The sequence below is a fragment of the Notolepis coatsorum genome (assembly GCF_963971535.1).
Source record: "Notolepis coatsorum genome assembly, chromosome: 8".
Taxonomy (NCBI): Eukaryota; Metazoa; Chordata; class Actinopteri; order Aulopiformes; family Paralepididae; genus Notolepis; species Notolepis coatsorum.
The window spans coordinates 78,543,737-78,560,133 of record NC_140172.1 but is presented as its reverse complement, the minus strand read 5'-3'; the positions used below and the strand labels follow the sequence as shown (position 1 = coordinate 78,560,133).

General features: G+C 42.8%; 1 protein-coding gene across 1 annotated transcript in view; it reads right to left on the bottom strand.

The window, feature by feature from the left end:
- LOC311233494 (glutamate receptor 1-like) overlaps positions 1 to 16,397 on the bottom strand; it is a gene marked incomplete at both ends in the record, with an annotated part of 411,656 nt that overhangs the window by 155,482 nt on the left and 239,777 nt on the right. The window contains one exon of the mRNA XM_084320461.1: positions 12,263 to 12,430. Within this exon, the coding sequence (XP_084176587.1) occupies positions 12,263 to 12,430 (168 nt within the window). The remainder of the gene's footprint in view (positions 1 to 12,262; positions 12,431 to 16,397) is intronic.

Genomic DNA, 16,397 nt, shown 5'->3' with positions numbered 1-16,397 from the left:
TTTTTACTCGAATAGTCTTTTATTTTGAAGCCGTCGTCACTTCCTGCCGAAGTGACGTATTTCCCCTTGCACTTCCCCTTTCGCGCCAGACTATCTGGAATGCTGAAAGGGGTAAGACGTGCTTTCACTGTCTGTAAATATATCAGGTCTAAAAGAACGCACTATTGTAAATAAGTTGTCGGGCAATGAACCGAAGTTGTATATAGTGGTAACTGTGTTAATGTGAACAATTCTGCACTTTTTGTAATGTGGTTTAGCTGTGGTGGCGAACTCTTTTGTATGACACATGTGATTGAACTGGTGGTTATGGTCTGAGAGTTACATGTAGGCCTCAACCTGACGTGATGGCATATTTCCCCATTGCAGCCTGCTAGCTGTTTTGGCGCCATCCTGTGGACAAACGATAATGGTGTTATCTGTATTGCCAACAGGTAATTTAAGGGGTCCTATTGTTTATTTTGTATTATCTTTGTTTCATTATAAATGTGTTATTTCAATGTTTGATTAAAAATGCCATTGAGACTATCTGGAATGCTGAAAGGGCCTGCTAGCTGTTTTGGCGCCATCCTGTGGACAAACGATAATGGTGTTATCTGTATTGCCAACAGAATTAAATACTGAAATGGCCACGACTGAGTCTTCACTTCCAATGCACGACGACGACGACACAGAGGGTGACCTTAGACCAGTTACAAATGCATAACATATGCATAACAGCAGCATTGGCAGACCTACATTTTCTCCAAGAAGGAAGCCATAACATAAAACTTCAAAAGGGCTAAAAACTAAATTACAAACATCACAAAACAAACTGGTCAGACTACTGCTTGACCTTACTCCTAGAACGCACCTCACCCCTGCCCACTTTGACAATATAGGATGGCTTAGAGTAGACGACAGAGTACAGCAACTTAGTTAGGGTTAGACTTCTTTTTCTTTTTTCTGCACTCCGGGCAATACCATGTCTTGCTTTTCGGTAGCCTTTTGAGGTTTAGACACCTGGGATGGAACCAGTCATCACAGGTGTCACAGCCAACCATGCTCGCTGATTCTGTTGTTGTTTTACACAAGCAGTAGACTGGAGTGCTTGTGCTGCTGGCCGCCTGTTGCTCCTGTTGGGTGGGTAACACTGGTAAATTTGTGGCAACATTCTTTTTATTATTTATTTTTTATTTAAAAAATATTATTTTGTATAACTCACCCTGCCATACAGTCACAGTGACCTGCAACCACCTTTCCCGTGCCATCTAAGGCCACCCAAGTGTAACCAGGTCAATTGGACATTGTTTATTATTTTATTAAGGATTGAAATGTCACCAAATCCTTTTACAAATGTCTCCAAGTGGTTATTATTATTTATTATTTCTTTATACCAAAGGCACTTTTATTTGAACGTAACTTGAGAAAGTTCACATTCGAGAGTTTCGCCTTCCGGGTCAATTATTAGCGCGATGATAGAAGCAACCTTTTCCGGTTTGGGGGTTCAGTTGCAACAAGCATTCAACGTGGGAGGTACGTTTGACTATTGTAGCGCGCAGCACTTTTATGTATTACTCTGTTGTATATATATTTTGTATAAGAATTCAATGTTAACAAATGATAATGACTCAATAGTGTTGTAATGAATGGTGTGGTTAGGTTATATGCACAATTGGAGGTTTTAGACGGTGTATTTCACCGTGCAATATAGTCAATTGGTTGTTCTTTGTCAACAGACTTGACGAGTGAACACATGTTGACGCTATTCCTTTTGTGGTATTTCGACCACCCATTTCATACAGGTATGTGTGCCTTAAGATGTCGATTTATTGTGTAATGTAATTGAGTTGCAACAAGCATTCAACGTGGGAGACTTGACGAGTGAACACATGTTGACGCTATTCCTTTTGTGGTATTTCGACCACCCATTTCATACAGGTGGCCTCCATTGAAGACCATCAAATAAATGATTGAACAGTGTTCACGTGTGCCGACTCATCCCTAAGCCTCTCACACAAAGAACACAACGCAGGAAAGGAGAACACGGACAGAACATCCGTTACACAAGGATGATGTGGATCATCATTCACTCTGTAGGATGGTCTGACATCCGCCCGCAACAAGGTGCACCTTGTCAGTTTCCGGTGGAACACAAAGAAGCGGTATGCCTCTAAAGACTTATAGTTCTCCATGGCTTCTGATGAGAATACACCTGAAATAATAATGTAACTCTGGCCTGATCAATATTCTTCAGTTTTTTATCTTATCTTATCTCCTATCGGTACTGTTGTCATTATGAATTGAAAATGGGGGACCCTGATGTAAACAAGACGAAAGTCTTCCTCTGGTCTGCATCCCCTTAACAATTGTGTGTATTGAGCTGTACTGTATTGTACCCATTTTGCAATCTGTTAATACAATTTCCATTCAATTACTGTATCTATGGAGGACAAACATGTCATGTCCAAATGTCATATCTAGCTACAGGCTATTCAATGGCACATTTTCATATTATTCCTTGCACAGGGCTTAATATTTCTCTTTTCTAACAGAGAATTGAAATAAAATATCCCTATAGGCCGTAAAGTGAATGCTGTATCGTTTCACCCCTTTTTTTAAGTTTTAAATAGACAATAATAAAAATAGTAGATGTAAACAAGACGAAAGTCTTTCTCTGGTCAGTATTGTACCCATTGTAGTGGAATATACTATGGAATATATTACATTGGATGCCATTTTGTCACAGGAAAGATTAGCCTCTAGGATGGAACTGTGACCGTACTCAGATGCATTTGACACCTCCCTGCCCCCTCTCCTTGATGAGGTGTTAATAGGTGGGTAGGTGGGGTGGGGGGCTGTACATTGATGGTGGGGGGGGGTTGTCTCAACACTGTTTTTTTCAAGTCAGGTCAAGTCAGCTTTATTTGAACTCTGCAGAGGAAGGATGAACTTTGCAATGTACAAACGTCTTTCTCTGGTCTGCATCCCCTTAACAATTGTGTGTATTGACTGTAGTTTACCCATTCTGCAATGGTAATACAATTCTCATTGTAAAAAAATAAGTTGTATCTATTCTATTCTACTATTTTATTGCACTGCACTATTTTACTCTGTCTATTTTATCTTACTATTTTTTAGATTGCTGGACAGTAGTCCAGATGTGACAAAACTAGTGATTGTATGACTTGCTTGGTACAGTAGCTGTGTCTGTTAAAAAATAGGCATTCCGTCTAATAATTGAAATACTTCTGCTCAGTATTGTAGTGGCCATACTGGTTGTTTACATCAGGGTCCCCCATTTTCAATTCATCGTAACATATATGACATACACGACATACAGATAGACAGTACTGCTACATCTATACATTTATGACATACCAGATTTCCAAATACAGTACTGTTTGTGATACATAGTAGTATAGACATAGCAGCATAGGTAGTACTGTAGTAGTAGATAGTAATACATACTGTACTGTATTCTAATGATATTCCTACTTCTGCAGTAGTTGCATTTATTTTACAACATATTCAAAATAGTTTTGGGAGCAGGACTAAGTGGATTATGACTTCTGGAATCTATTCAGTTCATGACAACAATACATGACAACAATAACAATACACTTTTGTATTTATTAATGTCCAGATGTGACAAAATGGCATCCAATGTAATAAAAAAAAGTCAATCAACGAACTCGATTCTTGTACCGAATCTCCTCCCTTGTAAACAAGAATACCCTGAAGACTCTGGCAGGAGCACTCATTCAAGGGTACTACAGTACGACTATGCTTGCACCTCGGTACCAAAGCACCTCAAAGGCACTAAAAACCAAATTACAAACATCTCAAAACAAACTAGTCAGACTACTGCTTGACCTGACTCCTAGAACCCACCTCACCCCTGCACACTTTGCCAACCTAGGATGGCTTAGAGTAGACAACAGAGTACAGCAACTTGCAATGGGCCTGGTCTACAAGATACACTACACGACCAAGGTACCCATGTACATGTCAAAATACTTCCCAAAGGTCAGTGAATACCACGATCACAACACCAGAGGGAGCTCCACAAATCATGTAAAACCCAGATTCGGCTCAAACAAGGGACTAAACACGCTTCGCAATTATGCCACAACAATGTGGAACGCCCTACCCAAAGCTGTAAAGGAATGTAAATCACTACCCACCTTCAAAAACACTCTCAAAGAACACCTACGGGAGACTGCAATTCAAAACTGGCCCCTACAAATGTCCTAACCCAGTTGTACAATAAAGACCAAGCATGGCTTTGTCAGTATTCCAATGTACAGCCCCACCCAACCCCACCCCACCTACCCAACCTCCTCCAATGTACAGTTTCCATGGCAAATGTATGTCAGTATTCCAATGTACAGTGTCCCTAGTAAGAGATATGTACAGATATAGATATAGTATTAATATGTACAGTGATACAGGTATAAAGACACTATGGTAGTAAGTCATACTGACCAGCAGTGTAACTAGTAAGAGTAGGTAAGAGATATGTACAGATATAGATATAGTATTAATATGTACAGTGATACAGGTATAAAGACACTATGGTAGTAAGTCATACTGGCCAGCAGTGTAACTAGTAAGAGTAGGTAAGAGATATGTACAGATATAGTTATAGTATTAATATGTACAGTGATACAGGTATAAAGACACTATGGTAGTAACTAGTAAGTCATACTGACCAGCAGTGTAACTAGTAAGATTAGGTAAGAGATATAGTATTAATATGTACAGTGATACAGGTATAAAGACACTATGGTAGTAAGTCATACTGACCAGCAGTGTAACTAGTAAGAGTAGGTAAGAGATATAGTATTAACATGTACAGTGATACAGGTATAAAGACACTATATGGTAGTAAGTCATACTGGCCAGCAGCGTAACTAGTAAGAGTAGGTAAGGGATGTACAGATATAGATATAGTATCTACAGATATGTAAATGTCATTAACAGATTGCAGAATGAGTACAATACAGTACAGCTCAATACACACAATTGTTAAGGGGATGCACAGACCAGAGAAAGACTTTAGTCTTGTTTACATCAGGGTCCCCCATTTTCAATTCAGTGATATATATTTTTGGGCATACACTTACAATATAAGCAGCTGGGAAACACATTATATGATGTATTCAGGGCCATTTCACGTTGATTAAACGTTACACATTACATCCTGCTAAATGAACGTTAACTAATATTACGCGGCCAGTGTTGAAAAGCCTTGAGGTCGCATTCAATTTTCGAGAGACCATAACGTTAACTTGACAGCAATGTGGATACAGCTTTATTTGAGCAGTTGCTACTGTAACGTTACCTTAGTTGACTACATAACTGTAGTAAACAAACTAACGTTAAACCTAATTTAATTTACCAGTAAATTCAGTACAGCAACAGCTGAAATCCACAGGACAGCCTGATCACAATAATCGACGGGCCAGTTACATTTCCCCCAACCAGAGCCTAACTAGAGCCACATTCTGCGAATCAGAGGCAGAGTAGGGCGGGTCTTCGGTGCCAGCACGTTGGGTTGTCTCGTAAAGAATAATACTGCACTGTATCTGAGTATCTAGATGATTATCCATAAAAAACGCACGTTAATCGAAAATACCACACCATTACTGTACCAATGACAGTCAAATAATCTACAGAAAAGCATTACATTGCAAAATAATATGTCCAAGACTAGTGTCGCATGCACACACACACACAGATTGTAGAATAGCTCCCTCTCTCCACCGTGTAACTCGACTCCCCCTACTGGTTGAACCAGGCAGAGCAGCGTAAAAAGACGTCATCTAGCGTCATCTAGCTTGCTACTGGCGGTAGACGCCTCGTTTTCCAGTCCCACATCTGTACATCGCGGTACAAGACAGGGTTGCCCTCTCTCTCCGCTACTATTTGCGTTAGCGATCGAGCCACTAGCTATTACCTTTCGCATGGACCGCCATGTCCAAGGCATCATTAGAGATGGACAGGAACAAATAATCTCGCTATATGCGGACGATGTCCTGCTGTATATCTCGGATCCAGTGGCCACACTTCCACGTGTCCTTCACATACTACACGAGTTTGGTGTCTTTTCTGGTTATAAATAAAATCTAAACAAGAGTGAACTTTTCCCCATAAACTCTTTAGCTAGAAATCTCCCCCCCTCTATGTTCCCCTTCAAGCTTTCCCCAAGCTGCTTCCGTTACCTTGGCATAATGATAACACATAAACATTCTAATCTCATAGCGTCCAACTTCACCCCTCTACTGGAGCGCACTAAGCAGGATTTTATCAGATGGTCGTCACTTCCTTTATCACTTGTTGGCAGAGTGAATACTGTGAAAATGAACACATTACCGAAATTTCTGTATTTATTTCAAAATATTCCAACCTTCATTCCAAAGTCATTTTTCAAAGCCCTCGACAGGGCAATATCAGATTTTATCTGGAATAAACGCCCAGTCCGAATAAATAAAATGGCCCTCCAGAAGCCTAAATCGCAGGGAGGCTTTGCACTACCCAATTTCTTGGCCTACTATTGGGCTGCAAATATTCACAGCATTCTCTATTGGAGTCATTGTTATGGTTTGTAACCGACCCCAATCGCACAACACAAGACAGGTATGAGAGTAAGCCAAAACAGGGCATTTATTCAATACAAACAAAAAGCGGCACTGTCCCTTTAAGGGAGAACACAAAAATACTGGAAACAAAGAAATAGGGAAAAATGTGGCACTGTGCCTTTAAGAGGCGAGCAGGCTAAGGGGCAAAGGCTAAAGGACAGGGCCAGGGCAAAAAGGTCAGGGCAGGAACAGGGGCACTGGAGAGGGGGAAACAGGGACAGAGGCCCGGGGAGGCGGGCTGGAGACAGGGACAGAGAAACAAGGTTAAGGCCTTGGACAGGGCGAGGGCCAGAGCTGCTTACAGGGATGGCAGGGTTCAGACGGCGGAGGCCTGGCAAGGAGATCCTCCTCGGAAGTGAAGAGACGCATCCTCCCGTGGGATAGGAAGCGATGCGCGCCGGCTTGAGCGTCTGGAGTAGGAGCGCGCCGGCTTGAAGAGACGCATCCTCCCGTGGGATAGGAAGCGATGCGCGCCGGCTTGAGCGTCTGGAGTAGGAGCGCGCCGGCTTGAAGAGATGCATCCTCCCGTGGGATAGGAAGCGATGCGCGCCAGCTTGAGCGTCTGGAGTAGGAGCGCGCCGGCTTGAAGAGACGCATCCTCCCGTGGGATAGGAAGCGATGCGCGCCGGCTTGAGCGTCTGGAGTAGGAGCGCACCGGCTTGAAGAGACGCATCCTCCCGTGGGATAGGAAGCGATGCGCGCCGGCTTGAACGTCTGGAGTAGGAGCGCGCCGGCTTGAAGAGACGCATCCTCCCGTGGGATAGGAAGCGATGCGCGCCGGCTTGAGCGTCTGGAGTAGGAGCGCGCCGGCTTGAAGAGACGCATCCTCCCGTGGGATAGGAAGCGATGCGCGCCGGCTTGAGCGTCTGGAGTAAGAGCGCGCCGGCTTGAAGAGACGCATCCTCCCGTGGGATAGGAAGCGATGCGCGCCGGCTTGAGCGTCTGGAGTAGGAACGCGCCGGCTTGAAGAGACGCATCCTCCCGTGGGATAGGAAGCGATGCGCGCCGGCTTGAGCGTCTGGAGTAGGAGCGCGCCGGCTTGACGTCTGGAGTGGGACACTGGAAAACCTCCCGTAGAGGATTAGAGAGCGTAGACGGTGTCCCACTCCAGGCAAACGGCGACAGGTGGTGATGGCTGGCACCTCGTCTCACACCGGAGACGCGGCAGGTGATGGTAACGTCCAGGACTCCATGAACACTGAACACAGAAAAGGATAAAGAGTCCAGAACAAAGAACCAGCATACAGAACGACCCGACCAGGACTGGAGGGGAGGTCCAGGTATTTAAAGCCCTCTGGGGCGCTAATCATAACTTATCACAGCTGTGAAAGGTAGTCCAAGGGTGGGGGCTGTTGAAGAGCAGAGGAGAGTAAAACATCGCAAGGGTGGGGGCTGGTGAGGTGAGGAGACAGGGAATTAAAGGTCCAGGGAACAGGCAAACCTCACAGTCATTCCCATTACGGACTCTGTCAGTGGGTTCCGGCATGGGTGGACATGGAAAGGGCATCTTGTTATAGAACATCTTTGCAATCCTTAGTTTGCTCTTCGCTCCCAGTCACAACCGCCCAGTACACCAACAACCTCTTAGTACAACACTCCCTCTGGATCTGGTCCCAGTTCAGAAAACACTTTGGTCTCCACGCCATGTCACCATCGTCACCTGTCCACAAAAACTTCCTTTTCTCTCCCTCTATGGTGGATGAAGCCTTCAGCAACTGGTTTAAGAATGGCATTCTGAGCATTTATGATTTGTACCAAAACAGTTCATTTATGTCTTTCACACAATTGTCCCTAAAGTTTAACTTACCAAAAACAAATTTTTTCAGATATCTACAGATACGTGATTTTGTTAAGAGCAAATTTGCTCAGTTCCCCCATATACCTCCAAAAACTGTGATCGACCACATCTTGGAGGTGAAGGTTGCAATCAAAGGCTCAATATCTAAACTATATAACATCATATCCCTATCCTTACCCTCCTCAGTATTGGCTATAAGACAAAACTGGGAGTCTGATCTAAATCATCAATTTACAGACAAAGAATGGGAAAATGCTCTTGCCCGAATACACTCAATATGTGCCCGCCATTCACTGATACAGTTCAAGCTCCTCCACCGTCTATATTGGTCAAAGACTAGACTTGCGAAGATAAACCCTGGCATGGATCCCACATGTGACCGGTGCCACCAAGCCCCGGGCTCACTTATTCATATGTTTTGGAATTGTCCAGTACTGGCCCCTTTCTGGACTTCCATTTTTAAATCTTATTCAGACATATTTTTTATGAATGTTGACCCATGCCCTCTTATTGCATTATTTGGTCTGACACCGAAGAACGCTGCAATATCTATTGGGCAATCCAATGCCATGGCCTTTGCCTCACTCATTGCCAGACGCCTCATCCTATTCAACTGGAAGGCAGCCACTCCCCCTTCACACTTACACTGGATGATGGATGTTATGTCTCTTATACATATAGAGAAAATCAGATTTACAATACAAGGCCACACAGATACCTTCCACAAAACATGGCAGCCCTTCCTATCTCATTTCAAAACCCATATGACTCCTTCCAAACTTGGGACCCCATGACCCCCCTCCTTCCCCCATCTACCTTCCTGACACTGCTAGCCCACGTATGGCTGGGGAGATGGCATTGTGGTGGTCTGCTAAGGGTGTTAAATTTACTTTCCATTTTATTTGTTTTACCATCTGGAAATTACGCTACTAAAATATAGAGTATTACTTATATTATATATTATTATTACTGTCTTTCCTATTTATATATATTTTTTTTTCTCTTGTTTTCTTTTAATTTTACTTCATTTCTTTTTGCGTAGCTTTGTCTGTCACATCTGTATTTATGTTTAATTATTTAAATTTTATTTTATTTAAATATAAATCTGTACAAATTCTTCCAATAAAAAAAGATAAACCATAGAGACCAGCAGGGCTGAGTCGTCCTCGAACAGGAACAAGTTGCAGTCACAAGCTGACAACATGTCATTTGCATAAATTAGGAACAGTGGCGGTCCTAGTATGCTTCCTTGTGGACCACCACAGCTCACTGGGAGGGGGGGGTAGGGTACCGTTTACCTCCACCATCTGTTCTCTCCCCTCCAGGTAAGATTGCATCCAGCTCACGGATAGACTATCAAAACCAATTGCTTTTAGCTTGTCAATCAGAATGGAGTGATTGACAGTGTCGAAGGCCTTTTGTAGGTCCAGCATGACTATGCTGCAGTATTTGCCCGCGTCCACCTCTTGTTTGATGTGGTCGTTCAAATAGAGAAGACATGTGTCAGTGGAGTGGGATGTTCTGAAGCCAGATTGGAATTCGAAGATTAGATTTTTTCCCGCAAGGTACTTTTCCACCTGTTTGTATACAATTTTTTCCACGACTTCCGAGATCGAGGTACGAATAGAAACAGGGCGGTAGTTGCCTGGGTCTAATTTGCTGCCCTTTTTGTGCAGGGGAGTTATTCTCGCAATTTTGAAGTCTTTGGGTATGTGTCCCTGTTTTATGGAGAGGTTTATTATGTGTGATGACTGGGGTGATGGCGGCTGCTGAGTCTTTGAGGAATTTGGAGGGGATATTGTCATGGCCAGTGGCCTTGTTAGGTTGGAGGGCGCTCAGTTTTTTGAGTACCTCAGCTGTTGTTACCATTTCTAGTTTGAAATCGTCTTTGCGGACGCCTAGGTTATTGTAGTAGGCTATGATGTGTTCTACCCCAAAATGCCCTGAGTGGGAGGGTAGTTTATTTACCAGTGTTGTGGCTATGTTTGTGAAGAAAATGTTTAAGTAATTGGCCACATCCAGCTTGTCTGTGATGAGCGTGTTGTCCGTCTTTATGTTTATGTTTGAAAATCTGGTTTTAAGTTTTTTACTGCATCCTAGTTGATTATTGAGTAATTTCCAAAGTTCACAGGGTTTATTTTTGTTTTCCTCAGTTTTGTCATTGATGAAATTCTTTTTTGCAGTTTTGATCATGGAGTTTACTTCATTTCTTAGTCTGTTTCTTTGCAGTTTGAGTTCAGTCACGTGGGCTTGGAGTTCACTGCTCGAGCTTTTGGTATGCTTTGACTGACTTTTACGAAACTCAGAGCATTTTTTGTCTCTGGTTTTCATAGCGGTCAATATTTCTGAGTGCATCCACGGCTCAGCGCGATTTTTTACCCTGGTGGTTCTTAGGGGGCCATGTCATTCAGTACTGTTGAGAATTTGGTTTTGAAACCAAGCCATGTGTCTTCAACTAGTGTACCACTGAGCTCTTCTGACCAGTCCAGGCTCTCCAGTTCTAGGTTAAAGGCCTCACTAGAGTAGGTTTTGAGGTCTCTAGATGTGACTGTTTTGTGACAGCCGGCCTTTTGTTTTAGCTTTTTACGGGTACAGAATATCATATAATGATTGCTTAACCCGCATGCTATAACCCCTTTACTGGAGATCTTGGACTTGTCAGAGGTCAGAATGAGATCAATGGTAGTCTGTGTTGATTCACATACACGGGTGGGTTGGCTGAAGCCATGCAGATCACAAAACCTACTGAATAACTTGAAGACGGGTGCATCTATTCGTTGCATATCCGTGTTCCAGTCTCCAATGAGAATTGTTTCTACATCCTCAACTCCAGCTAAACACCCATCCAGTGTATCATAAAAGCCACTCTGTTCTGGCGGTCTGTATATTATGCCAACTAATACTGATTTAGCCCGTTCAAAAATTATTTCAACCCATACAGTTTCAAGAGTCTCGTGATTCAGGTCAGTACGGATAATGAATTTGGTGTCTTTGTGTATGTATGCAGACACCACCTCCATACCTGTTCCTGTCATTTCTGACTACTGAGTAGTATTCTATTTCTATTTCAGGGTCTGTCACAGAATTGTCAAGTTTTGTTTATGAAAAACATAATATGTTTGCCTTACCGTTAATAAATAATTGACACATGCCCTGTTTGCTTGTGTGTCCTCCCGTAAAACTGAGATATGATTGTTGTTTGTTGTCTATGTGTATCTACCCTCTGTACAGCACTTTGGTTGACATGTGCCATGTTTAAATATGCTCTATAAATAAATCTGATTGATTGATTGATTGAGGGTCATTATCCTTGGCTATATTTGAAAAAGAAACGCAACATTAATTAATATGTTCTGTATTGATGGATTTATGGTGTGATATCAATCTTGTACCAGTACCAGACCGCTCAGGCTTAAGAGCTTAAGAGGTTAATGGTCCCGTGAAAAAACTATGAAAACCGGACATTTTCATGAATTTAGAAAACCCCACCGGACGCCCTGGACAGGGCGTGAAAAGTGGACATGTCCTGGCAAAAAAGGACATTTGGTCACCCTAACGTTAGCGCTGTCGTTAGCCAGCACTAGCGTGGATTCTCGTCAACCAGTGTCGTCGCCAATTTATTCTATATGCTATACCGAACAACGGTAGTGTACTAATGACAGAGTAACACGATTGTGCAGTTACTGCAGACACTGGCTGCAGCTACTGTAACTTTATTGTCCAACACAAGCATGAAACATGCGGCATGATCCGTCACCTTAATAAGTGCTCGTCCCCTAGCGGGCAGGAGTGGGAATAGTGACCTAGGAAAAACACCCACTGCCAAATGCATGACAATATTTACCTGCTGTAGAGCTCTCTGTATATCGATGCCTTGTCCCCAGGGGGCGGGGGGGTTAGCCAGACATTCCCCAGCATTGCCACGACGAGAGATGTCTATTCGCTGCTTCCGAAGGTTCTGGAACGCTGTCGCCATGACATTGACTCCATCATAGGTCAGTGCTCCTGTGTACTATGGAGATAACCAAATCAGAGAGAAGTACTCTAATGAGTGTGATTTGTATTCTGATCAGCTTACATGCACGTTAATATTTCTATATCATTCTGATGGTGCCCCCAGAAGAACAGTGACAGCAGGCTGTGATGCCGTTCTCTCAAAATTAGCCTTTTGCTGTCTTGTTGTAATAGAGTCTTTTAGGAGCTTCTGTGCCAATGTTGCATTGAAATAAGGCAGAGTGGAGTTGAGAAGAGGCAAGATGAAAGGCTGGATGCTGTCATAATCTGCCCTTTGGACTCAGGAACTCTCTGAACAATTCCGAACATTACCCTCTGGCACCACCTTGTGGTTTATCAGGGAATGAACTCCTCCTGTCTACTGTGGCCTCAGTCCTTGTGTTGTTATGTTTACAATGTTTAATCCCTGCCTGGCTCAAGACCTTGCTGCCTATTATTATGTGTCTCTATTAGCCCTGCCTGTTAGTCTAGTGTCCTTGTCTTGTGGTATTCATTCTGTCCTTGTGTTAGTGTCTAGTCTTGTCTAGTCTCCCTTGTATTCTTGTGTCAGTATTCTTATCCTCTGTTCCCCAGTTGTTCCTGTTTAGCAATCACATGTTTAGTATTTAGGATCTCGCCCTCCCTGTTACCAGTGTTGCGCCATTGTTTGGTTATCCTTTCAGTACCCTTCCGTGCTATGTTCTGCCTCCCCGGTGTTATCCTGTCGTGCTACTCTGCTTATCCTTCGTGAAAGCCTTGTTATTCTGTATTTCCCCCGTGAGTCCGTTCCTGCTTCGTAGCCATGTTTTCCAGCCCTGCTGAGGTTTTTGTTCCCATGTTTTAAGTTCGGTTTTGTTTTGTACCCCTGTAACGTGTGCCTTGTTGACTATGCTCAGTAAAAGCCTGGTTATCTGCAACTTCGACTTGTGCTCGTCTCTCTCTCACCCATCATTGTCCTGCGCTTGAATCCTACCCACTTCTCCTAAACACCTCATTACAACAGATGCTACACACACACCACAAACCACTCTTGTGCCAGTAGCCATCAGACTCCCCAACCGCTCCAGGCTAACGGTTGGAGAACTTGAGAATGGTTAGGTTAGGACTGTTAGGACCAGCGGTGCGTTGCTCATGGGACGGGGTTGCACGCGCGTGCACACAGGAATGCGCTGCACTCAACTGATGCGCCAACTCGCTAAGTACCCACCTGGCTACTTTGCATATCAATAGCGCAGGTCGTCAGGTGTGTTCAAATACGTTCTCAGATACATTCACACAAAACTTGTGAATGAAATGTGTTACATTCCATTCGTAGAGGCCATTAGGCATTGTCTTTAGTCCGTGCGGATGCAAGGGAACATTTATGGGCATGCCCGGTAGCATCCGTGCACGTGGCGTCATTAAAACATTGTGCAACCAGCTTTTAAATCAGTAACGCAACACTGGTTAGGACTGTTAGGACTGGCTATTGTATAGGTTGTATTCTCTAAATAATGGCCTGTAAATGGTAAATGGCTGCATTTATATAGCGCTTTTATCCAAAGCGCTTTACAATTTTTTCTCACATTTTACCCATTCACTCACACATTCACACACCGATGGCGGAGGGCCGGAGGCAACCATGCAAAGTGCCAACCTGCTCATCAGGAGCAATTAGGGGTTAAGTGTCTTGCTCAAGGACACTTCAACATGGTGCCCGGGAGGAATGGGAATCACACCGGGAACCTCCGGATTACCAGACGCCTGCTCTACCACTACCTCCTGAGCCACTGTCGCCCCCTGTCTCTAATAATAGCCTGTCTCAAATAAAGGCCTGATTCTCTCTTAATTTTACTTCAACCAAGCGTCTCTGGGAAAAGTATGACCAAAATAGTCAGTTCAGCGTTCTACATCACACCAGCCAGACTCAACACCCCAGCCTGTGCTGCTGCTGGATCCTGGACTTCCTGTCGAATCGAAGCCAAGTGGTGAGGATGGGCTTTAATCAACGCAGGAGTCCCCCAGTGCTTAACCCCCTCTTCCCTGTACACCCAGGGCTGTGTAGCCAAGCACAACTGTGTAGCCTAGCAGAACACGGTTATTACGTTTGTGCTGACAACGAGACTTTCAAGTACTTTTCCAAGCACTATTTTTCATTTTAAAAGGGCATTTAACCAATTTCCAACTATTAGTTACACTTCATTGTCTTGATTCAGAAAATTTTTATCATGGATGAACAAAACTTTCAATGTGAATGGTTGATTTGAATTTCAAAGACTTTTTAAGCACCTTGTTAAAAAATGGGCTGTTTTTAAGGCCATGACTTTTTTTGTCAAAACTCAAGCACTTTAAGCACTTCAAGGACCTTGTGCGAACCCTGGAGATCACCAACCTGGCAAAGTGGTGCCAAGAGAACAACCTCTCTCTCAACATGGATAAGACCAAGGAGCTGGTCACAGACTACAGGAGAGGAGGAGAGAAGCTAGAGAACCAGCGGTGGAGAGAGTTCCCTGTTGTTCACATCACTGAGGACCTCACCTGGGAGGAGCACACCAGCCACATGGTGAAGAAGGCACAGCAATGCCATTTAATAATAATAATAAATAATACACTTTATTTGTATAGCACTTTTCATACAGAGGTTGCAGTTCAAAGTGCTTCACAACAGTAAAAAATACAGGCATGAGCGAGCATAGCAAGGTATGGTAAATCACAGTGTTTCACATTAGGATCTATCATCCTAATAGGCTCTCTGTTTACAGTTTCATTCAGTAATACAAATAATAAAATAGTTTAAAATTATTCAGTTTAAAAAATAGTCTAAAAATTATAAAATAGAACGGACATACAACAACAGTAAAAAATACAGGCATAAGCAAGCATAAAAATGAAAAATGTAAATACAAAGAGATAGAGAGGTAGCAAGGTTAGGCAAATCACAGTTCTTCAGCAATACAAATAATAAAATAGAATAGATTAGATAGAGTAAAAAAGTGCGGTTTGATTCAGTTTAAAATAGGCAAAAAATAATAAGATAGAACGGACAGTAAAAAGTGTGATAAGATTGTTCAATAACGAAAAATATATAACAACAGCAGTGTATCACTCTTAGTACTTTGAGTTTCCATCGCTCCTAACATAATACATCAGATATGATGATGAAAATGGCCCAGTTAGGAGAATCAACCTTGGCTAGGCGGTGATGTTCACGATGTACCTAACTGGAATGTTAAAAACTTTGCTAGCAGAGGAAAAGATTTAGGTCAGAAGTCATCCTCTCCTCACAACAGAGCATCACTCTAACATCATAGAACCGACATATGAATTTAATTGGAAGTGTATGAAAGTAGGTAGGGTAAGAATATAGCAAGGTATGGTAAATCACAGTGTTTCACATTAGGATCTAGCATCCCAATAGGCTCTTTGTTTACAGTTTGATTCAGTAAGAAAAAATAGTCAAAAAATTATAAAATAGAACGGACATACAACAGGGTATTTAACATACAACAGCACAGTGTTTCACATTAGGATCTAGCATCCCAATAGGCCCTCTGTTTACAGTTTGATTCAGTAATACTAATAATAAAAAATTGTTTAAAATGATTCAGTTTAAAAATAGTCATCAGTAAGAAGTAAAAAGTGTGATAACCGACACATGAATTTGATAGGCAGTGTATAAAAGTAGGCAGGGTAAGAATAGTGCAGGTAAGTACAATTTGTTTCTATAATAATATTTCCCCTTGCCACTAGGTGGTAGCAGATATCTATCTTCAAATATTTGCCTGCATTACCCCACAGTGAAATGCCTGAGCAAAGAAATATGTTTTAAGCTGTCTTTTAAAGATGTCTAGCGAGTTAGCTTCTCTGATGTTTTGGGGTAGTTTGTTCCACAGTTTTGGGGCATAGTTGATAAAGGCTGCATTACCGATCCTCTTCTGACTGTTTCTGGGAGCCTCTAGTAGTCCAGCAGCTGATGATCGCAGTGTTCTTGCTGGTGTGTAATTTAT